The sequence below is a fragment of the Salmo salar genome, chromosome 01 (assembly GCF_965601325.2).
Source record: "Salmo salar chromosome 01, fSalSal1, whole genome shotgun sequence".
NCBI classification, from domain to species: domain Eukaryota; kingdom Metazoa; phylum Chordata; class Actinopteri; order Salmoniformes; family Salmonidae; genus Salmo; species Salmo salar.
In genome coordinates, this window is record NC_138291.1 from 136,799,035 (window position 1) to 136,822,690 (window position 23,656).

Below are 23,656 nucleotides of genomic sequence, written 5' to 3' on the forward strand. Positions count from 1 at the left end.
TTTTAACCTTTATTTAACTAGGCAAGTCAGTTAAGAACACTTTCTTATTTTCAATGATGGCCTAGGAACGGTGGGTTAACTGCCTTGTTCAGGGGCAGAACGACAGATTTTTACCTTGTCAGCTCGGGGATTCAATCTTGCAACCTTACGGTTAACTAGTCCAACGCTCTAACCACCTGCTTTACATTGCACTCCACGAGGAGCCTGCCTGTTACGCGAATGCAGTAAGAAGCCAAGGTAAGTTGCTAGCTAGCATTAAACTTATCTTATAAAAAACAATCAATCATAATCACTAGTTAACTACACATGGTTGATGATATTACTAGTCTATCTAGCCTGTCCTGCGTTGCATATAATCGCTTAGGTACACGTTGCACCAACCATAAACATCAATGCCTTTCTTAAAATCAATACACAAGTATATATTTTTAAACCTACATATTTAGTTAATATTGCCTGCTAACATGAATTTCTTTTAACTAGGGAAAATGTGTCACTTCTCTTGCAAATAGAGTCAGGGTATATGCAGCAGTTTGGGCCGCCTGGCTCGTTGCGAACTGTGAAGACTATTTCTTCCTAACAAAGACAGCCGACTTCGCCAAATGGGCGATGATTTAACAAAAGCGCATTTGCGAAAAAAGCACAATCGTTGCACGACTGTACCTAACCATAAACATCAATGCCTTTCTTAAAGTCAATACACAGAAGTATATATTTTTAAACCTGCATATTTAGCTAAAAAAAATCCACGTTAGCAGGCAATATTAACCAGGTGAAATTGTGTAATTTTGCATTCATTGGACGCAGAGTCAGGGTATATGCAACAGTTTGGGCCGCCTGGCTCGTTGCGAACTAATTTGCCAGAATTTTACGTAATTATGACATAACACTGAAGGTTGTGCAATGTAACAGGAATATTTAGACTTAGGGATGCCACCCGTTAGATAAAATACGGAACGGCTCCGTATTTCACTGAAAGGAAAAACGTTTTGTTTTCGAGATGATAGTTTCCGGATTCGACCATATTAATGACCTAAGGCTCGTATTTCTGTGTGTTATTATGTTATAATTAAGTCTATGATTTGATAGAGCAGTCTGACTGAGCGATGGTAGGCAGCAGCAGGCTCATAAGCATTCATTCAAACAGCACTTTCGTGCGTTTGCCAGCAGCCCTTCGCAATGCATTGTGCTGTTTATGACTTCAAGCCTGTCAACTCCCAAGATTAGGCTGGTGTAACCGATGTGAAATGGCTAGCTAGTTAGCCGGGTGCGCGCTAATAGAGTTTCAAACGTCACTCGCTCTGAGACTTGGAATAGTTGTTCCCCTTGCTCTGCATGGGTAACGCTGCTTCGAGGATGGCTGTTGTCGATGTGTTCCTGGTTCGAGCCCAGGTAGGAGCAAGGAGAGGGTCGGAAGCTATACTGTTACACTGGCAATACTAAAGTGCCTATAAGAACATTCAATAGCCAAAGGTATATCAAATACAAATCGTATAGAGAGAAATAGTCCTATAATTCCTATAATAACTACAACCTAAAACTTCTTACCTGGGAATATTGAAGACTCATGTTAAAAGGAACCACCAGCTTTCATATGTTCCCATGTTCTGAGCAAGGCACTTAAACGTTAGCTTTCTTACATGGCACATATTGCACTTTTACTTTCTTCTCCAACACTTTGTTTTGCATTATTTAAACCAAATTGAACATGTTTCATTATTTATTTGAGGCTAAATTGATTTTATTGATGTATTATATTAAGTTAAAATAAGTGTTCATTCAGTATTGTTGTAATTGTCATTATTACAAATAAATATATATATATATTTTTTTTGATTAAATCGGCCGATTAATCGGTAGCGGCTTTTTGGGGGCCTCCAATAATCGGCATCGGCGTTGAAAAATCATAATCGGTCGACCTCTAGCCTCTTCAACCTCAGGAGGCTGAAGAAATTCGGCTTGTCACCAAAAACACTCAAACTTTTACAGATGCACAATCGAGAGCATCCTGTCGGGCTGTATCACCGCCTGGTACGGCAGCTGCTCCGCCCATAACCGGAAGGCTCTCCAGACTCAACTCCACCCACTGACAACTCCACCCACTTTAATAATGGTAAAATTGATGTAATCAATTTATCACTAGCCACTTTATATTATATAATGTTTACTTACCCTACATTACTCATCTCTGATGTATATACTGTACGCTATACCATCTACTGCATCTTGCCATCTGATGTAATTAAATGTATCACTAGCCACTTTAAACAATGTCACTTCATATAATGTGTTCATACCCTGCATTGCTCATCTCATATGTATATACTGTACTCTATACCATCTACTGCATCTTGCCTATGCCGTTCGGCCATCACTCATTTATATATTTTTATGTACATATTCGTATTCATTCCTTTACACTTGTGTGTGTATAAGGTAGTTGTTGTGAAATTGTTAGGTTATATTACTTGTTAGATATTACTGCATGGTCGGAACTAGAAGCACAAGCATTTCAGTACACTTGCATTAACACCTGCTAACCATGTGTATGTGACAAATACATTTGATTTGATTTGACCTTGTAGTCATGGCAGATAATATTCACATTTTTGGTGACATTAATATTCACATGGAAAAGTCCACAGACCCACTCTAAAAGGCTTTTGGAGCCATCATCGACTCAGTGGGATTTGTCCAACATGTCTCCGGACCTCTAAACCTTCAAGCTGCATACTGGACCCTATTCCAACTAAACTACTGAAAGAGCTGCTTTCTGTGCTTGGCCCTCACATGTTGAACATAATAAACGGCTCTCTATCCACCGGATGTGTACCAAACTCACTAAAAGTGGCAGTAATAAAGCCTCTCTTGAAAAAGCCAAACCTTGACCAAGAAAATATAAAAAACTATAGGCCAATTCGGAATCTCCCATTCCTTTGAATTTTTTTTCAAAAAAGCTGTTGCGCAGCAACTCACTGCCTTCCTGAAGACAAACAATGTATATGAAATGCTTCAGTCTGGTTTTAGACCCCACCATAGCACTGAGACTGCACTCGTGAAGGTGGTAAAACATTTTAATGAGGTCAGACCAAGGCTCTGCATCTGTCCTCGTGTTCCTAGACCTTAGTGCTGCTTTTGATACCATCGATCACCACTTTCTTTTGGAGAGATTGGAAACCCAAATTGGTCAACACGGACAAGTTCTGGCCTGGTTTAGATCTTATCTGTCGGAAAGATATCATTTTGTCTCTGTGAATGGTTTGTCCTCTGACAAATCAATTGTACATTTCGGTGTTCCTCAAGGTTCCGTTTTAGAACCACTATTGTTTTCACTATATATTTTACCTCTTAGTGATGTCATTCGGAAACATAATAACTTTCACTGCTATGCAGACGATACACAGCTGTACATTTCGATGAAACATGGTGAAGCCCCATAATGGCCCTCCCTGGAAGCCTGTGTTTCAGACATAAGGAAGTGGATGGCGGCAGATTTTTACTTTTAAACTCAGACAAAACTGAGATGCTAGTTCTAGGTCCCAAGAAACAAAGAGATCTTCTGTTGGATCTCACCATTAATATTGATCGTTGTACAGTCGTCTCAAATAAAACTGAAGGACCTCGGCGTTACTCTGGACCCTGATCTCTCTTTTGACAAACATATCAAGACTGTTTCAAGGACAGCTTTTTACACCATCTACGTAACATTGCAAAAATTATGCAGAAAAATGTATCCATGCTTTTGTCACTTCTAGATTAGACTACTGCAATGCTCTACTTTCCGGCTACCCAGAAAAGCACTAAAACTTCAGTTAGTGCTTAACACGTCTGCTAGAATCTTGACTAGAACCGCCAAATGTGATCATATTACTCCAGTGCTAGCCTCGGCTGCTGGCTTCCTGTTAAGGCTAGGGCTGATTTCAAGGTTTTACTACTAACCTACAAAGCATTACATGGGCTTGCTCCTACCTATCTTTCCAATTTGGTCCTGCCGTACATATCTACACATATGCTATGGTCACAAGACGCAGGCCTCCTTATTGTCCCTGGAATCTCTAAGCAAACACCTGACGGCTGGGCTTTCTCCTATAGAGCTCAATTTTTATGGAATGGTCTGCCTATCCATGTGAGAGACGCAGACTCGGTCTCGACCTTTAAGTCTTTACTGAAGACTCATCTCTTCAGTAGGTCCTATGCTTGAGTGTAGAAAGGCACTGGAGCAACAAATCGCCCTTGCTGTCTCTGCCTGACTGGCTCCCCTCTCTCCACTGGGATTCTCTCCCTCTAACCCTATTACGGGGGCTGAGTCACTGGCTTACTGGTGCTCTTCCGTGCCGTCCCTAGGACGGGTGTGTCACTTGAGTGGATTGAGTCACTGACGTGATCTTCCTGTCCGGGTTGGCGCCCCCCTTGAGTTCGTGCCGTGGGGGAGATCTTCGTAGGCTATACTCGGCCTTGCCTCAGAGTAAGGTTGAAGATATCCCTCTCGTGGTGTGGGGGCTGTGCTTTGGCAAAGTGGGTGGGGTTATATCCTGCCATGTAGGCCCTGTTCGGGGGTATCATCTGTTATATCTGGAGTATTTCTCCTGTCTTATCCGGTGTCCTGGTGAATTTAAGTATGCTCCCTCTAATTCTCTCTTTCGCTTGGAGGACCTGAGCCCTAGGACCATGCATCAGGACTACCTGGCCTGATGACTCCTCACTGTCCCCAGTCCACCTGGTCGTGCTGATGCTCCAGATTCAACGGTTCTGCCTGCAGCTATGGAACCCTGACTTGTTCACTGAACGTTCTACCTTGTCCCGGACCTGCTGTTTTCAACTCTCTCGCTCTCTCTCTCTCTACCGCACCTGCTGTCTCTAACTCTGAATGATCGGCTATGAAAAGCCAACTGACATTTACTCTTGAGGTGCTGACCTGTTGCACCCTCTACAACAACTGTGCTTATTATTATTTGACACTGCTGATCATCTATGAACGTTTGAACATCTTGGCCATGTACTGTTATAATCTCCACCCAGCACAGCCAGAAGAGGACTGGCCACCCCTCAGAGCCTGGTTCCTCTCTAGGTTTCTTCCTCGGTTCCTGCCTTTCTAGGGAGTTTTTCCTAGCCACAGTGCTTCTACATCTGTATTGCTTTCTTTTTGGGGTTTTAGGCTGGGTTTCTGTATAGCACTTTGTGACATCGACTGATGTAAAAAGGGCTTTATAAATACATTTGATTGATTGACTTAAGTTAGCCGTACATGGCCAGCTAGCAAGCAAAGGATAAGAAAGTTGCCAGCCAGTATGGCAATGGAACATTTAGAACGAATGACTGGGTCGCGTCCATTGATACAGAACAAAAAGACTGAACGACTCGGTCTCTGGCAAACAAACCGATAGAACGAACGACCAGCCGGCTTGGGTTGCAACCATAGATTTGAGTCGGGGCTATATCTTGTGGAAGGATGAAATAGTATGAATAAATGTATCAAAATAAAGTTCATAAAAATATGTAAATCATTATTTGAATATGTTGGTAAGCCGGTGTATAAAAGTGATAATGCCCTTGAAACCGGTGTTTGGAAGATATACTGCTCAAAAAAATAAAGGGAACACTTAAACAACACATCCTAGATCTGAATGAATGAAATAATCTTATTAAATACTTTTTTCTTTACATAGTTGAATGTGCTGACAACAAAATCACACAAAAATAATCAATGGAAATCCAATTTATCAACCCATGGAGGTCAGGATTTGGAGTCACACTCAAAATAAAAGTGGAAAACCACACTACAGGCTGATCCAACTTTGATGTAATGTCCTTAAAACAAGTCAAAATGAGGCTCAGTAGTGTGTGTGGCCTCCACGTGCCTGTATGAACTCCCTACAATGCCTGGGCATGCTCCTGATGAGGTGGCGGATGGTCTCCTGAGGGATCTCCTCCCAGACCTGGACTAAAGCATCCGCCAACTCCTGGACAATCTGTGGTGCAACGTGGCGTTGGTGGATGGAGCGAGACATGATGTCCCAGATGTGCTCAATTGGATTCAGGTCTGGGGAACAGGTGAGCCAGTCCATAGCATCAATGCCTTCCTCTTGCAGGAACTGCTGACACACTCCAGCCACATGAGGTCTAGCATTGTCTTGTATTAGGAGGAACCCAGGGCCAACTGCACCAGCATATGGTCTCACAAGGGGTCTGCGGATCTCATCTCGAAACCTGATGGCAGTCAAGCTACCTCTGGCGAGCACATGGAGGGCTATGCGGCCCCCCAAAGAAATGCCACCCCACACCATGACTGACCCACCGCCAAACCGGTCATGCTGGAGGATGTTGCAGGCAGCAGAACGTTCTCCACGGCGTCTCCAGACTCTGTCACGTCTGTCACGTGCTCAGTGTGAACCTGCTTTCATCTGTGAAGAGCACAGGGCGCCAGTGGCGAATTTGCCAATCTTGGTGTTCTCTGGCAAATGCCAAACGTCCTGCACGGTGTTGGGCTGTAAGCACAACCCCTACCTGTGGATGTCGGGCCCTCATACCACCCTCATGGAGTCCGTTTGAGCAGACACATGCACATTTGTGGCCTGCTGGAGGTAATTTTGCAGGGCTCTGGCAGTGCTTCTCCTGCTCCTCCTTGCACAAAGGCGGAGGTAGCGGTCCTGCTGCTGGGTTGTTGCCCTCCTACGGCCTCCTCCACATCTCCTGATGTACTGGCCTGTCTCCTGGTAGCGCCTCCATGCTCTGGACACTACACTGACAGACACAGCAAACCTTCTTGCCACAGCTCGCATTGATGTGCCATCCTGGATGAGCTGCACTACCTGAACCACTTGTGTGGGTTGTAGACTCCGTCTCATGCTACCACTAGAGTGAAAGCACCGCCAGCATTCAAAAGTGACCAAAACATCAGCCAGGAAGCATAGGAACTGAGAAGTGGTCTGTGGTCCCCACCTGCAGAACCACTCCTTTATTGGGGGTGTCTTGCTAATTGCCTATAATTTCCACCTGTTGTCTATTCCATTTGCACAACAGCATGTGAAATTTATTGTCAATCAGTGTTGCTTCCTAAGTGGACAGTTTGATTTCACAGAAGTGTGATTGACTTGGAGTTACATTGTGTTGTTTAAGTGTTCCCTTTATTTTTTTGAGCAGTGTATATACACAGTACCAGTCAAAAGTTTGGACACACCTACTCATTCAAGGGTTTTTCTTTATTTTTAATATTCTCTACATTGTAGAATAGTAGTGAAGACATCAACATTATGAAATAACACACATGGAATCATTTAGTAAGAAAAAAAAGTTACATATTTTTTGTTTGACATTCTTCTTCTTCAGCTCTTTGCCTTGATGACAGCTTTGCACACTCTTGGCATTCTCTCAATCAGCTTCACCTGGAATGCTTTTCCAACAGTCTTGAAGAAGTTCCTACATATGCTGAGCACTTGTTGGCTGCTTTTCCTTCACTCTGCGGTCCAACTCATCCCAAACCATCTCAATTGGGTTGAAGACTGGTGATTGTGGAGGCCAGGTCAACTGATGCAGCACTCCATCACTCTCCTTCTTGGTCAAATTGCCCTTACACAGCCTGGAGGTGTGTTGGGTCATTGTCCTGTTGAAAAACAAATGATAGTCCCACTAAGACCAAACCAGATGGGATGGCGTATCGCTGCAGAATGCTGAAGTAGCCATGCTGGTTAAGTGTGCCTTGAATTCTAAATAAATCACAGTGTCACCCACAAAGCACCCCCACACCATATCACACTTCCTCCCCCATACTTCACGGTGTGAACCACACATTCGGAGATCATCCGTTCACTTACTCTGCGTCTCACAAAGACATGGCGGTTGGAACCAAAAATCTCACATTTGGACTCATCAGACCAAAGGACAGATTTCCACCGGTCTAATGTCCATTGCTCATGTTTCTTGGCCAAAACAAGTCTCTTCATCTTATTGGTGTCCTTTAGTAGTGATTTCTTTGCAGTAAATCGACCATGAAGGCCTGATTCACGCAGTCTCTGAACAGTTGATGTTGAGATGTGTCTGTTACTTGAACTCTGTGAAGCATTTATTTGGGCTGCAATCTGAGGTGCAGTTAACTCTAATGAACTTATCCTCTGCAGCAGAAGTAACTCTGGGTCTTCCTTTCGTGTGGCGGTCTTCATGAGAGCCAGTTTCATCATCGTGCTTGATGGTTTTTGCGACTGCACTTGAAGAAACTTTTTAAAGTTCTTGACATTTTCAGGATTGAATGACCTTGATGTCTTAAAGTAATGACGGACTGTCGTTTCTCTTCGCTTATTTGAGCTGTTCTTGCCATAATGTGGACTTGGTGTTTTACCAAATAGGGCCATCTTCTGTATACCACCCCTACCTTGTCACAACACAATTGATTGGCTCAAACGGATTAATGTAAGAAATTCCACAAATTAACTTTTAACAAGGCACACGTGTTAATTGAAATGCATTTCAGGTGACTACTTCATGAAGCTGGTTGACAGAATGGCAAGTGTGCAAAGCTGTCATCAAGGCAAAGGGTAGCTACTTTGAAGAATCTAAAATATATTTAGATTTGTTTAACACTTTTTTGGTTACTACTTGATGTATTATTTCATAATTTTGATATATTCACTATTATTCTACTATGTAGAAAATAATAAAAAATTAAGAAAAACCCCTTGAATGAGCAGGTGTGTCAAAGCTTTTGTCTGGTACTGTATTCCACGGCTTTCAGCCAATCATCATTCAGGGCTCGAACCACCCAGTTTATAATTTGATTTTCATTATAACAAGCTAATAGGAGGACTGATGGTTTGGTTAGCTAAGCTAGAAAGTATGTTTGTCTGGTTACCAAGGCAACTACTGTAGCTATCTAGCTAGTAAACCTGCTAGCTACTTCAGTGGATGTTATCACATTTCTACCGCAAATTAATACATTTCTAGCGGCAAATTTGTGAAATTATCGCCGGGATAATCAGGATAATGTTAAGCTGATGGATGAAACGTCCAGGAAGCCTACTGTGTGACTGTGATTCAGCACTGTGTTGGGGATAATCAACTTAGTGCTACTACGCTATGCATAGCGGCGCACACCTTCCACGGCGTGCATTATTTTCCATAGAACGCATAGTCCCTCGTTGCTGATCCCTTACATAGTGCTGAATCACAGTCATGCAGTACTGTAGGCTTCCTGGTCCTTCCATTCATCAGCTTAAAATGATCTTTATTGGAGTATAACAAATGCTCCATTACAATAAAGCCCCAATTTAATAGAGGTAATCAATAACTTGCCAGTAGAAAGGAAAGCCACGTTTGCATCCTGTTAACTTCATACAGCTTTTCTTTAGCTTGTGAAGGAGACTAAATTGCATCTGAACTCTCTTACGGTTTAGGTGATTCTACTACATTAATCTGCCTCCCTTATCAACACACAAACTGAAGACAAAACAAAGCAACAGCAAACATCAAACTACCACTTGCACTAATAAAATCCTGTGATTTTGTATAGTGTTTATAAACAGTGTAATTGTGGGCATTTTACAGTGACTATTGCCTACCGTTTATGCATTCTAATGCCGACGCGCTTCCTGTGGTCACTTTTTTTTTTTTTAAATGTTCATGACAAACACTCAAAAGAATGTAAAACGTTGCCAATTACGCAAAATTGCTGGGATCCAGCTCTTTTCAATAATTGCCACCAAAACGTTAGTATTTTCCCGATATTTAATTTAGGAATGTTGCACCGTGCAGCAACCAGCTGAGTGACGAGTTGTGAGTTCTTGCCACCGACAGTTGACATTCAGCTGATAAACGACATAGGCCTAGCTCATGAACAGCTTCGGGAATTAGTCCAATTTTTAAACAATTATAGACTATAGGCCTAGACTACTGAAAAGCGTTATTAAAATATTCAAGTGACTTGTGAAGGCTAAATAATGTTAATATGTCTTGACAAGCAAGAATTGATGGGCTTCTCGCCTCGGCTGAGACGTGTCTGGTGTGAGTATCCAGGACATAGCCTACTCAGGCGAGGCTCACTCGAGAACATTCTTGCCTCCGCTTGGAAACAGCTGGTTGATAACATGTGTGAAGCGTCAGACGTCGGGATGATTGTGAAGGATTAAATAAATACAAGTATATCTTTTTTGTACTGGGCCAAGCGGCCATATGAAAGCTTGATTAACTGTCCCGGTGAGCTCAGCAGATGTTGCCTGGCCAGCGGGCATCTCTGAATGTCGAGTCAATATGGCGACCGGGAGTATTAGGTCGAAAAGAAAACGCGAAAGCGAATCAGCTAATTGGACAGATTTGCTGCCACTCAAGACCGGTTTGCGTGGCTGATTGGGCTGCACACGAGTCGATAAACCTGTGTTGGGCCGAAAATCTCCCCCCTGGCAGAACCCCCCCCCCCTTCTAATTTCCTTAATTTTGTGACTAGAGTTAAATACTTTCTGTGGCCCACATCAGAGTCAAATACTTTCTATAGAACAAATTTCACATCAGGATAGACAACCGAAATTAATCATTAATGTATGCGTGTTATATTAAATATAGAGGAGGGAGTCAAATGTTGGCAAGCAATAAACATTTCAGAACAACTATAGCTGAATTATTATCCTTACACTTTCAAAAATGCTAGTCGAATAAGACATGGGAGAGATGACGAATTTTGGCAAAGAGATTTATTTCTAGACTAATACAAAATACAGTAGCGGATTTAGGTACGGGCGAAAGGGGCAGCATCTTGCCGCCCCCGGGTGCGGACGCTGAAGTTGGGGTTCGCCCAGGGTGCCATACAAGTTAGAACCGCCACATACACTTGAAACAAATAGCCAAACTGAAAACTGCAGACAAAAATGCTTTCTGCTACTAAGATCAGTGAAATGTAGGCTAGACTGACAACGGAGTGAATAGCAGAAATCTCAACTGGCAAACAAGTCGCAGCAATGAAAAATATGAGGGGAGGGGGGGAGATTTTCGGCACACCGGCAACCAGTGCACCGCTGTTGTTTCGACGTGCCTGCTGGCAACTGAGATGTAGCCGGCGGTAGCTCATTTTTTCCCTTCCTCCCATGATTTTATTTCAAGTAGTATAGCAGCCAGCCTACACAATAAAACTAATATTTCTAACCATATAGATGTCACCTTGATACAAACCGCCTACTCAATGGGGAGAGTACGAATGGCAACAACACCGGGAGACATTGCCTTGCGCTCCCGCTTGCTGAAGAACTACATTTACATTACATTTTAGTCATTTAGCAGACGCTCTTATCCAGAGCGACTTACACAACGGCGTGGGAAGTATAGCTACCTAGTAGTCAATATCAGGGTGACAGTCAAAGTAATCAAACGCATATAACGTATTATGTAACAGTACACACATCATGGTAGCTCAAATGTACGGTAGTCGCGTGGTAAGAAACGGAAGAAAAAAAACACAGCTCCAAAACCTTCTAACCTATCCACCTCATTTTCGAACTGGACGTTCTACAGTCCTACACCTGTCAATCAACTGATCAACGCATCCTATAAATTAATAAGGTGGTAACACGAGACCATTCATGAGGTCTCTAAAGCACTGGTTCAGACCATTCAGTGCTTTCAGGGTGTGTTCATTGTCATAGTGACAACTGCAAACAATACTTCAATGTACATGTAGGCCTAATGAAAAAGAATATAGTAACTTGTATTTAAATGTAGCAATTCAACAACAACCACCGTTTAGCCTGTGCATATCTTACAGCATGTCATTGCCTAATTGCTCAAGTGGTTTCCAAGTGATTTCCATGTTTCTTATGGTTTTAAATGACTTTTTCATTGTGCTCATCTCTGTATGTCCTGTGCAACTATTTGCAATGCATCGGTAACAATGTTATCATAATCGGCCAAAAGCGATCACACCAATGCACTTTCTCTCCTTAACTTTCACCGGCATTAATTTGCTATGCTGTAGGCCTGTTTAACATTCAGCGATTAGCAAGAGCAAGTCTGCTTCTTTCACCAAATAGGCTAGTAGGCCTAGAATATAACATGATCAAAATAAATGTCCTATAGCTTTTGTAGCCTATAGCTTTTCCTGGTATTACACAAGAAGAGGAACGGCCAACTGCGGAGAGCCTTGCATAGCCTATAGCCTGTTGCGCACGGGAACAGCTGGAAAAGAGGCTAGTGATGTGTAGCTGAAGTAAGAACCTAAATATTCGCTAGATATTGGGCCATTCATTTGCTAAATATTAGGGCTATAGGCTAAATATTTACTTGTCAAAGTGCAAGAAAATAAGTTAAAGAGATTATGAAATGGCAGATCTGTGGTGCGTTCCTCCAGGCTGGCACTCTGTGGTCCCCGGGCACGCTCCGCTATTGATTAGGCCTAGGCCTGCATTTTTAGACAAGAACATTATTATACCTGGGCTCCAACAACACAGTGCAATGAGGAATGTATTATTGTTATCAAGTGAATACACAATTATTGTCCATAGGTTGTAAAATGCAGTAATGTGCTTCTACACCGGCATTGCTTGCTGTTTGGGGTTTTAGGCTGGGTTTCTGTACAGCACTTTGAGATATCAGCTGATGTAAGAAGGGCTATATAAATACATTTGATTTGATGTAGGCTCATTTGAATAACCGCTCACATGTCCTGTTTTGTTCAATGCTGAAACAACGGTTTTGAGAGGCCAACAGTGCAGAGGTCAGGTACATAATTGCAAAACAGACCAATGAAGACAGACAGGCTCGAGATATAGCCTAAATTAGAAGGTTATGCATATTAGCCCATAATTCATAAGCTCAATGTTAGGCTTAATACTGCAGTGAATATATCCAGTCAATTTACGCAGCATAAAATGAAACAGTTGATTAGATAACGAAATCATAAGTAGCTTACACTGTGCTCTCCTGAGGCTGTGCTGAGTGGGCTTCCTCCTAGTCCCCGGGTACGCAGCTCGAAAAGTCACCCTATTGATTACGTTTTTTAGGGACAACAAATGTATCCTACCTAGGCTTCAACAACACAATGTAATGAAGAATGTAATTACTGTTTTCAAGTGAGTACAAAACTCTTGTCTAGGCTGAAAACTGCAGAGTATAACCACTCAAAAAGCCTGTGCATATTCATTTAGAAATAACTGCATCTGATTTGGAAACCATTTGGATCAATTATGCTTTTGTCTCTCGGCAATTTAGCCTAAAAGGTCAAGGCACATTAGCAGGATAGTAATATGGTGTATTTTGTCATGATGTATAAGTTAACAGAAACATGCTAATGCAGGGATTTCTAGTGGCGCGCATATGAATGATGATAATGAGCGAGCATAGAGGAAGTTGTATGCCGTTTCCGCGTTTGGCTTCAGTGTTTTGAAAGCGTTCGAAAGTGAGGTGGATGGCAGAGCATATTCGACATACCCACTCCTTCTCACACATCTACTCGCCCATATTTAAGTCACCATATAGGGATGCAGCTACGCCCTTCTCGTCTCTAGCTAATCCACTCGCTGTACTCCATGTCATGTGTCAGACAAAAAACTCCACCTGCTGGAGAAGACAGATTTTGGGCAGAGTTATCCCTCTCGAGTTTTCACTCTCCCTCTCTTCCTCTCTGGTGTGACTCACAAATTTCGATTTCATCATGGGGGACAATTAAGTGACTGAATTAACCATAGGAAATTCAAACTAAGGAGAAAACGACATGGTGGAGTTAGCCAGGGTAACTTCAACACGGCGGAATTAGTGTCCATGGACAGCTAGTTTGGATACGCAGGATTTTAGGCAGTGAATAATGCAGTACCTTCATGCTGCAGGCCAGTTCCATAAGTTTCTTAGCGTTCTCCTCTGAGCGGTAGCGTTTGGGAACCGGGACTCGGAAGAACTTGAGCGCCCCCTCAAAGTCAGTCGCCAGCAGGTCTTCTCTCGAAGTCTGGAAGAGGAGAGGAGGGACACGGTGAGACAGAGAGAGACTTTTCCAGCCTTGGGCCCAGACAAGAACCCCCTCACAGGAAAACCCTCTATAACATTACTGCTGCCAAGAGCTCAGTAGGAACGGTGTGAGAAGAACGGTGTGTGTTTGTATGTGATTAGAATGAAATCGAAGCCTTGGCTCCATGTCGAAGCTTGCGGTGCGCCGCTGTGGTAACACGGCCTCGTGACTGGCGGTTTGTGTGCGTGTGTGTATGTTTCCACAGAGGCCGCAACTCACCTTCAGGAGAGCCAGAGCCACATTGAAGATCACACTGATGCCCTGAGCGAGACAGAAGAGAAAATAAAGACTGAGTTACTGAACAGAGTAGAAGTAAGCGGGGAGAGGAAAGGCACGTGGGAGACTAGAAAGAAACAGAGGGAGAGAGTTGGTAGAGAGACAGAAAGTAGAGGAAGGTGAGAGTAGAAAGATAGTGGGAGAGGGTTAGGGGTAGACAGAGAAAGGGGGATTGAGTCCAGAAAGAGAGAAAGGAAGTGGGGGTAGAAAGACAGAATTAGAAGGGTAAATGGAGGAAGAGGGCCAGATGGGACAAGTACAGTACAATACCTCACAGAGTAGCAGGTCTATGTGGAACATGCAGGGTTAGGAAGAGGGGTTAGGGAGAGGGGTGAGGGTTAGGGTTAGGGAGGGGGATGAGGGTTAGAGGTTAGGGAGAGGGGTCAGGGAGAGGGTTGAGGGAGAGAGGTGAGGGTGAGGGTTAGGGGTCAGGGTGGGGGTTAGGGAGAGGGTTGAGGGAGAGAGGTGAGAGTTAGGGAGAGAGGTGAGGGTTAGGGAGGGGGTTAGGGGTCAGGGTGGGTGTTAGGGAGAGGGGTGAGGGTTAGAGGTTAGGGAGAGGGGTCAGGGAGAGTGTTGAGGGAGAGAGGTGAGGGGTGAGGGTTAGGGTTAGGGAGGGGGATGAGAGTTAGAGGTTAGGGAGAGGGGTCAGGGGTCAGGGTGGGTGTTAGGGAGAGGGGTGAGGGTTAGAGGCCAGAATTAGGGAGAGGGTTGAGGGAGAGAGGTGAGGTTTAGAGAGAGGAGTGACGGTTAGGGAGAGGGGTGAGGGTTAGGGAGAGATGTGAGGGTTAGGGAGAGATGTGAGGTTTAGGGAGGGGGGTAGGGTCAGGGGTCAGGGTTAGGGAGAGGGTTAGGGAGAGGCCCGAGGGTTAGTGAGAGGGGTGAGGGTTAGGGAGGGGGGTAGGGTCAGGGGTCAGGGTTAGTGAGAGGGGCGAGGGTTAGGGAGAGATGTGAGGGTTAGAGGTCAGGGTTAGGGAGAGGGTTAGGGGTAAGGTTACGGGAGATCCGTGAGGGTTAGGGAGAGGGGCGAGGGTTAGTGAGAGAGGTGAGGGTTAGGGAGGGGTGAGGGTTAGGGGTCAGGGTGGGGGTTAGGGAGAGGTTTGAGGGGGAGAGGTGAGGGTTAGGGAGAGGCATGAGGGTTAGGGAGAGAGGTGAGGGTTATGGAAGGGGGTGAGGGTTAGGGAAGGGGGTGAGGGTTATGGAGAGGGGTGAGGGTTATGGAGAGGGGTTAGGGAGAAGGGTGAGGGTTATGGAAGGGGGTGAGGGTTATGGAAGGGGGTGAGGGTTATGGAGAGGGGTGAGGGTTATGGAGAGGGGTTAGGGAGAAGGGTGAAGGTTATGGAGAGGGGTGAGGGAGAAGGGTGAGGGTTATGGAGAGGGGTGAGGGTTAGGGAGAGGGGTGAGGGTTAGGGAGAGAGGTGATGGTTAGGGAGGGAGGTGATGGTTAGGGAGAGGGGTGAGAGAGGGGTTAGGGAGAGGGGTTAAGGAGAAAGGTGAGGGTTAGGGAGAGGGGCTAGGGAGAGAGGTAAGGGGTTAGGGAGAGAGGTGAGGGGTTAGGGAGAGAGGTGAGGGGTTAGGGAGAGAGGTGAGGGGTTAGGGAGAGAGGTGAGGGGTTAGGGAGAGAGGTGAGGAGTTAGGGGTTCGGAAGAGGGGTTAGGGAGAGAGGTTAGGGAGAGGGGTTAAGGAGAAGGGAGAGGGGTTAGGGAGAGAGGTGAGGGGTTAGGGAGAGAGGTGAGGGAGAGGGGTTAAGGAGAAGGGAGAGGGGTTAGGGAGAGAGGTGAGGGGTTAGGGAGAGAGGTGAGGGGTTAGGGAGAGAGGTGAGGGGTTAGGGAGAGAGGTGAGGAGTTAGGGGTTCGGAAGAGGGGTTAGGGAGAGAGGTTAGGGAGAGGGGTTAGGGAGAGAGGTAAGGGGTTAGGGAGAGAGGTGAGGAGTTAGGGGTTCGGAAGAGGGGTTAGGGAGAGAGGTTAGGGAGAGGGGTTAAGGAGAGAGGTAAGGGGTTAGGGAGAGAGGTGAGGGGTTAGGGAGAGAGGTGAGGGGTTAGGGGTTCGGAAGAGGGGTTAGGGTTAGGGAGAGAGGTGAGGGGTTAGGGAGAGAGGTGAAGGGTTAGGGAGAGAGGTGAGGGGTTAGGGAGAGAGGTGAGGGGTTAGGGAGAGAGGTGAGGGTTAGGGAGAGAGGTGAGAGGTTAGGGAGAGAGGTGAGGGTTAGGGAGAGAGGTGAGGGGTTAGGGAGAGAGGTGAGGGTTAGGGCTTCGGAAGAGGGGTTAGGGAGAGAGGTAAGGGGTTAGGGAGAGAGGTGAGGGGTTAGGGCTTCGGAAGAGGGGTTAGGGAGAGAGGTGAGGGGTTAGGGAGAGAGGTGAGGGTTAGGGGTTCGGAAGAGGGGTTAGGGAGAGAGGTTAGGGAGAGGGGTTAAGGAGAAGGGAGAGGGGTTAGGGAGAGAGGTAAGGGGTTAGGGAGAGAGGTGAGGGGTTAGGGAGAGAGGTGAGGGGTTAGGGGTTCGGAAGAGGGGTTAGGGAGAGAGGTTAGGGAGAGGGGTTAAGGAGAAGGGAGAGGGGTTAGGGAGAGAGGTGAGGGGTTAGGGAGAGAGGTGAGGGGTTAGGGGTTCGGAAGAGGGGTTAGGGTTAGGGAGAGAGGTGAGGGGTTAGGGAGAGAGGTGAGGGGTTAGGGAGAGAGGTGAGGGGTTAGGGAGAGAGGTGAGGGGTTAGGGAGAGAGGTGAGAGGTTAGGGAGAGAGGTGAGGGTTAGGGAGAGAGGTGAGGGGTTAGGGAGAGAGGTGAGGGTTAGGGCTTCGGAAGAGGGGTTAGGGAGAGAGGTAAGGGGTTAGGGAGAGAGGTGAGGGTTAGGGGTTCGGAAGAGGGGTTAGGGAGAGAGGTTAGGGAGAGGGGTTAGGGTTAGGGTTAGGGAGAGAGGTGAGGGTTAGGGAGAGAGGTGAGGGTTAGGGGTTAGGGAGAGAGGTTAGGGGTTAGGGAGAGAGGTGAGGGGTTAGGGAGAGAGGTTAGGGAGAGAGGTTAGGGAGAGAGATGAGGGTTAGAGGTTAGGGAGAGAGATGAGGGTTAGGGGTTAGGGAGAGAGGTTAGGGAGAGAGATTAGGGAGAGGGTTGGGGGGGGGGGGGGTGTGAGGGTTTGTAGTTGTATTTATTATGGATCCCCATTAGTTCCAGCCAAGGCAGCAGCTACTCTTCCTGGGATCCAGCAAAATGAAGGCAGTTTATACAATTTAAAAACATAACAATACATTAACAGATTTCACAACACACTGTGTACCCTCAGGCCCCTACTCCACCACTACCACATATCTACAGTACTAAATCCATGTGTATGTGTGTGTATAGTGCGCATGTTATCGTGTGTGTATGCATGTGTCTGTGCCTTTGTGTTGCTTCACAGTCCTTGCTTTTCCATCTAGTATATTTTTATCCGTTCTTCCATTAAAGAACACCCTCTGTGTTCTGTTAGACAGGTAACTCTTTATCCACAATACAGCAGGGGGTGTAAAGCCATAACACATACGTTTTTCCAGCAGCAGACTATGATTAACAATGTCAAAAGCCGCACTGAAGTCTAACAAAGCAGCCCCCACAATCTTTTCATCATCAATTTCTCTAAGCCAATCATCAGTCATTTGTGTAAGTGCTGTGCTTGTTGAATGTTCTTCCCTATAAGCATGCTGAACGTTTGTCGTCAATTTGTTTACTGTAAAATAGCATTGTATCTGGTCAAACACAATTCTTTCAAAAAGTTTACTAAGGGTTGGTAACAGGCTGATTGGTCAGCTATTTGAGCCAGTAAAAGGGGACTTTACTTTTCTTGTGTAGCGGAATGACTTTTCCTTCCCCAGGTCTGAGGGCACACACTCTCTAGTAGGCTTAAATTGAAGATGTGGCAATATCATCCCTATTACCCTCAGAAATTGTCCATCCAAGTTGTCAGACCCCGGTGGCTTGTCATTGATTGACAACAATCATTTTAGGGGGGGGGGGTGTTAGGGAGGTGGTTGAGGGTTATGGAGGGGGGGTTAGGGGGAGAGGTGAGTGTTAGGGAGAGGGGTGAGGGTTAGGGGTGAGGGAGAGGAGTGAGGGTGATGAAGAAGAGTGAGGGTTAGGGAGAGAGGGGTGAGGGTTAGGGGTGAGGGTTAGGGAGAGGGGTTAGGGAGAGGGGAATGAGGGTTAGGGAGGAGAGGGGCTAGGGCTGAGGTTTATGGATGGGGGTTAGGGAGGGGAGCAAGGGTTAGGGAGAGAGTTGAGTGTATCGGGCTAGAGGGAGATAGATAGATACCTCACAGAGAAGCAGGTCTATGATGTGGAACACCATGTAGAGGGGGAACTTGGCTGTGAAGAGCGTGAGGAACCACTGAGAGGCGTACATATGAGCCTCCAGACCCACGTTCAAGAAGTGGTTATACAAGTCTGGGATGTACTCCTATTAGAGACAGAGAAAGAAAGAAACCGTTACCCAAAAGTAAGCATCAACAGCAGAAGTGTACACAGAGAGAGGGAGACAGCAGAACAATTCCTACAGTAACAGTAGGTAGAGAAACACACAGAGAGTATCACACATTTCTTACATTTAGTCACTTATCCAGAGCGACTTACAGTATTGAGTGGATAAATGTTTTACTTTAGCCCGTACTGGTCCCCCGTGGGAATCGAACCCACAACTCGCCATTCTCCACCAACTGAGCAACACGGGACCAGCATGCACGCACGCACGCACGCACGTCATCTCACCTGCATGAGTCGCTCCAGCTGGAAGAACTTGCAGTGTAGATCCTCAAAGTTCTGCTTGAAGAGCTCCCTGAGTCCATAGTCAAACATGATCTTGACCAGGACACTAAAGGCCTGCTCCTCAGGCATCTAGACAGGGGTACAGAGAGAGAGAGAACATACATCAGAAATCACAAGCACACACTGTACGGGACCCACTGGTTGATGCTTATTTATAAAACCCTCTTAGGCCTCACTCCCCCCTATTTTGGGTTCCCGAGTGGCGCAGCGGTCTAACGCACTGCATCTCAGTGTTAGAGGCGTCACTACAGACCCTGGTTCGATTCCAGGCTGTATCACAACCGGCCGTGATTGGGAGTCCCATAGGGCGGCCGTCATTGTAAATAAGAAGGTGTTCTTAACTGACTTGCCTAGTTAAAAAAAGTTGTAAAAAATCGGAGATAACTAGAGTACGTACTGTAGCTCTCATCCTCCACATACAAAACCCGTTCTGCCAGTCACATTCTGTTAAAGGTCCCCAAAGCGCACACATACCTGGGTTGCTCCTCTTTTCAGTTCGCTCCAGCTAGCGACTGGAACGAGCTGCAACAAACACTCAAACTGGACAGTTCTCAATCTCTTCATTCAAAGACTCAATCATGGACACTCTTACTGACAGTTGTGGCTGCTTCGCGTGATGTATTGTTGTCTCTACCTTCTTGCTGCTGTTGTCTGTGCCCAATGATGTGTGTACCCTGTGCTGCTGCCATGTTGTGTTGCTGCCATGTTGTTGTCATGTGTTGCTGCCATGCTGTGCTGTCATGTGTTGCTGCCATGCTGTGTTGTCATGTGTTGCTGCCATTCTGTGTTGTCATGTGTTGCTGCCATTCTGTGTTGTCATGTGTTGCTGCCATTCTATGTTGTCGTCTGAGGTCTCTCTTTATGTAGTGTTGGGGTGTCTCTTCTTGTGATGTCTGTTTTGTCCTATATAAAAAAATATATATATCCCCCGTCCATGCAGGAGGCCTTTTGCCTTTTGGTAGGCCGTCATTGTGAGTAAGAATTTGTTCTTAACTGACTTGCCTAGTTAAATAAAGGTTAAATAAAATAAACACTGGGCTGGGACATATCTGCATCAATGTTTACTGTCCTACACATCTATCTAAATGGAACAGTACTTAAACAATGCATCAGATCTGATTTCATATATCAAAAACCTTTCGTTTAGGTTAAAAAGGAGAAGCATCTCTTGATGTCTGACTTGTTCACCATAGACCATCTAGGTACTAAGCCTGAAAGTTAATGTATCCCTGAAATAATAACAGAACAGTGCAGTTCACTGTCTATCCACTAGGTGTCAGTGTTTTAAATCAGAGAGAGCTATGGCACTGTGATGGCTGAGAGGGAGGGATGAGACACCTGCCCTGAACCTCCTCCAGCCTAGAGCACTCCATCACAGAACTGAGACTGTGAGGAGAGAGGGAAGGAGAGAGAGAGAGCGAACGAGAGACAGAGAGCGTGTCAAGATCAGCTCCCAGCTCTGCTGTTGTCATGTGTAACTCACGTGCAGGAGCAGCACAGCAGCCAGGAAAGACTGTCCCTGGCAGTAGCCAATCTCCTCATCATACACCGAGTAGGCCTGGGGAGGAGAGAGGAACAAACGCGCAACGTTAGAGACAGGAACCAGAGACGAGATGTTAGTGCCATTGTAAAGTACATTCTCTGTATTATAATAAAATAATAATAACAAGGTAATTTATCAGTTGCTTTTATCCAAAGCCGCACGTCGTACAGAACCGTCAACATTGACAGTGACATATTAAGATGCAGAAATAAAAACCCACTGAGCCATTGGATCCACTTCAACTCTCCGGAGAATTACCATTGGTCGTGACGGATGACATAATAAACTCCCTGAACTCTAAATGGAGATCGAGAGAGAGGGAGGTCTGAGCAGTAGCCTTCTAAGCTACTCTGTAAACCCTGTTATAATGATGAGCTGTCTGGCTGAAACAGTCAATGCTGAAACACAGTGGTACAACGGATATGGATCAAACGTACAGGGAGAACAGACACACACACACACACACACACACACACACACACACACACACACACACACACACACACACACTTTCTAACAGTCACAGAGAAGTGAGAGTGAACCCAGTCAACCATACAGAAACACTGCTGCTTGGTCAATGTTCAATGATGGATCGAGACCACCTGGCCAGTAGAGAAGACTTGAACCAAAACATTGACTCAGTTTAATCATTTTGGGAACCGGGGCCTCAGTTGATCACTTTGAAATTGTTAGCCCCATTGACCCACTTCCGTAATTAGTATCTGAATCAAAAACCTAACTTTTCCTGTCAATAATAATACAGTCTCGATGGTGCTTACTGCTCAGCCAAGCATTGGCGGTAAGCTATAGGTATTTTGGCTCCAGTTTTAGTTTTTCTTCGCTTCTTATTCCAACCAATCTTTGAGCAGTTGTGGGACAGTCCCTCCTAGTAATGTGTTGTAATGGAATTTTTACGATTCTGAAGCGCGACCATTTTCCCCTTGGGGATAATTCATCTTTCTTCTTCTCCTACTGCTCCCTCCTCTCCTCACCTTGCAGATCTTGTAGAGTGAGTCTTGGCCGTCTCCTCCAGTGTCCTTGAAATAGTCGTGAGCTGGAAAAGTCCTGTTAATGTCTCTGGTTATGGCACTGTCCTGGGGAGACTCCTGGGAGGGTCAGACAAGAGAAAAGGGAGAAAAAGAGGGAACGAGAGAAAGGAAACGGTCAGTGAAGTCCATAAAGTTACATTTAGATTGGCTGTTCCACTGGAGTTTGAACTTCCCCAATTAACCACTGACTCTGTACATAAAGTCCAGTAAGCGCCTAAGGAATCCAACCAGCTGAAGAGTAAGGAAGCAAACAGTACAAAATCCTCCACATCACAATACCAGACCAGTCAACAGACCTTTCTGCTCTGGCTCCACCAGGGGACAGTGTTCTATAGTAAATGCAGCCTCTCAGTCGGTCTCTCTGGGAGAGGAGAGGGGGGATGGGAGGGGAGAGGCAGAGGCAGAGGGGAGAGGAAAGGCCCCTGAACACAGCATACACTGGGGCCCGGAATAAAGGGGCCTGGATCCCTTGATAAAGATGAGCAAAAAATACTATAAAATAAATAACACAATATATTGAACGCAACAAAAAAAAACTAACAAAAAAATGCGATATATTTTATACTAATACAATTGCTCAGAGAAAGAGATTTTGCTTAACAAATAATAAAAAAGGGATAAAGATCAAAATAATAGGATTCCCTATTTTCAATCAATACTCCAGCACCCCCCTTTGACAAGATAACTCCACTGAGCATTTGTCTCAAATGTTTTATTAGATTGAAGAACACATTAGGAGGGATCTTAGACCATTCCTCCATACAGAATCTTTCCAGATCCTTCATATCCTTCGTCCGCTCTTACGGACTGCCCTCTTCAATTCAAACCACAGGTTTTCAAATGGGGTTCAAGTACAAAGACTTGATTTTGTGGTCAATTAATTATTTCTTGGAAGATTTTGATGTGTGCTTGGGGTTGTCTTGCTGGGAGATTCACTTGCAGCCAAGTTTCGCCCAATGGTCTCCCAGCCCGCTTTTGATGTTTCATCGCCCCCTATCGTGTTCAGTTAAGAGGTAACATGAGAAGGAATCACAAAGTACCTAATATGTATTCTGTACCATTGACTGGCACGCTCAGCCTGTCTCTCGGGGTCTCTCCAGTGACTAACGTGCTGTCTCGAGGACAGTGCATTGTTTTTTTTGTGCAGGAAGGTTTGGCTGCCGCAGTGGCACAAAGAGCCAAATAACTTTTAAGAACAGTGTTGCTCCCGGACAAATCTATTTACAGAGGAAAAGTGAATGCAAATAACTTTATTGAAAGTATGTTTGATAGAAATACTATGATGTGAAGAAGAAGGAAAAAAAAGAGATGAAATGACACAGACAGGGGTGTGAATGGATCCCATCCTCTCAGCTCAGCTCTGGTTACCAGCCGTCCTCCATGTTACTGTGCTCGCCATACAGTAACACATGTACTACACGTCAGATGGCAAACGGTCTTATTACGACAGCCAGAGTGGAACCAAGGCGGCATTGAAACGTTTCCCCCGGGGATCCCTATTCTGACGCGGCACCACACGCAATGGAATTACTGTAATTACAGTACACACACGTATGCACAGGAGTACACGCCACACACGGACGCACGCACACAAACGGACAGACACACAGACAGACAACTCCGCAGCGCCCTTTTCAAATATGAATTACCCTCGGGTTCCATTATTGATGCTCTGTTTATCTGGAACAGAACAGCATTTAAATAATGCACATAGTCACAGTTACTGGCATCCACACACAGCTACACAGTCTCAGTCAGTCACTGAGCTGAGCCAGTTAGCCAGTGACTTAGGGGCAGATTCAGCACTAGATATCTGGACCAGTATGGCGGACAGTATTTACACAATAACGGTGAGAGTCACTGGCACAGAGGAAATGATTCAGCACTAGCTTCAGTACCAGGTACCAGTTACCAGCACCAGTACTACGGCTGGATGTCTGGTTACCAACAGACCAATTTTAGTTATCGTCCTGAAGTGTGGCAGTGTGCGCCCTCGTTTACTCCTCTTCAAGGATTTAAAAGCATCGGTATAAGAAATGTGGT

At 45.4% G+C, this 23,656-nt stretch overlaps 1 protein-coding gene across 5 annotated transcripts in view; it reads right to left on the reverse strand.

The window, feature by feature from the left end:
* The window catches only part of rabgap1 (RAB GTPase activating protein 1), a 148,069-nt gene that overhangs the window by 25,343 nt on the left and 99,070 nt on the right, over positions 1 to 23,656 (reverse strand). For all 5 annotated transcript variants that reach the window (XM_014125816.3, XM_014125812.3, XM_082978825.1 and 2 more), the window contains 6 exons: positions 21,557 to 21,670; positions 20,505 to 20,579; positions 18,965 to 19,090; positions 18,513 to 18,656; positions 14,189 to 14,230; positions 13,781 to 13,909 (listed from right to left, as the gene is read on the reverse strand). In XM_014125816.3, coding sequence (XP_013981291.1) covers positions 13,781 to 13,909; positions 14,189 to 14,230; positions 18,513 to 18,656; positions 18,965 to 19,090; positions 20,505 to 20,579; positions 21,557 to 21,670 — 630 coding nt within the window. The remainder of the gene's footprint in view (positions 1 to 13,780; positions 13,910 to 14,188; positions 14,231 to 18,512; positions 18,657 to 18,964; positions 19,091 to 20,504; positions 20,580 to 21,556; positions 21,671 to 23,656) is intronic.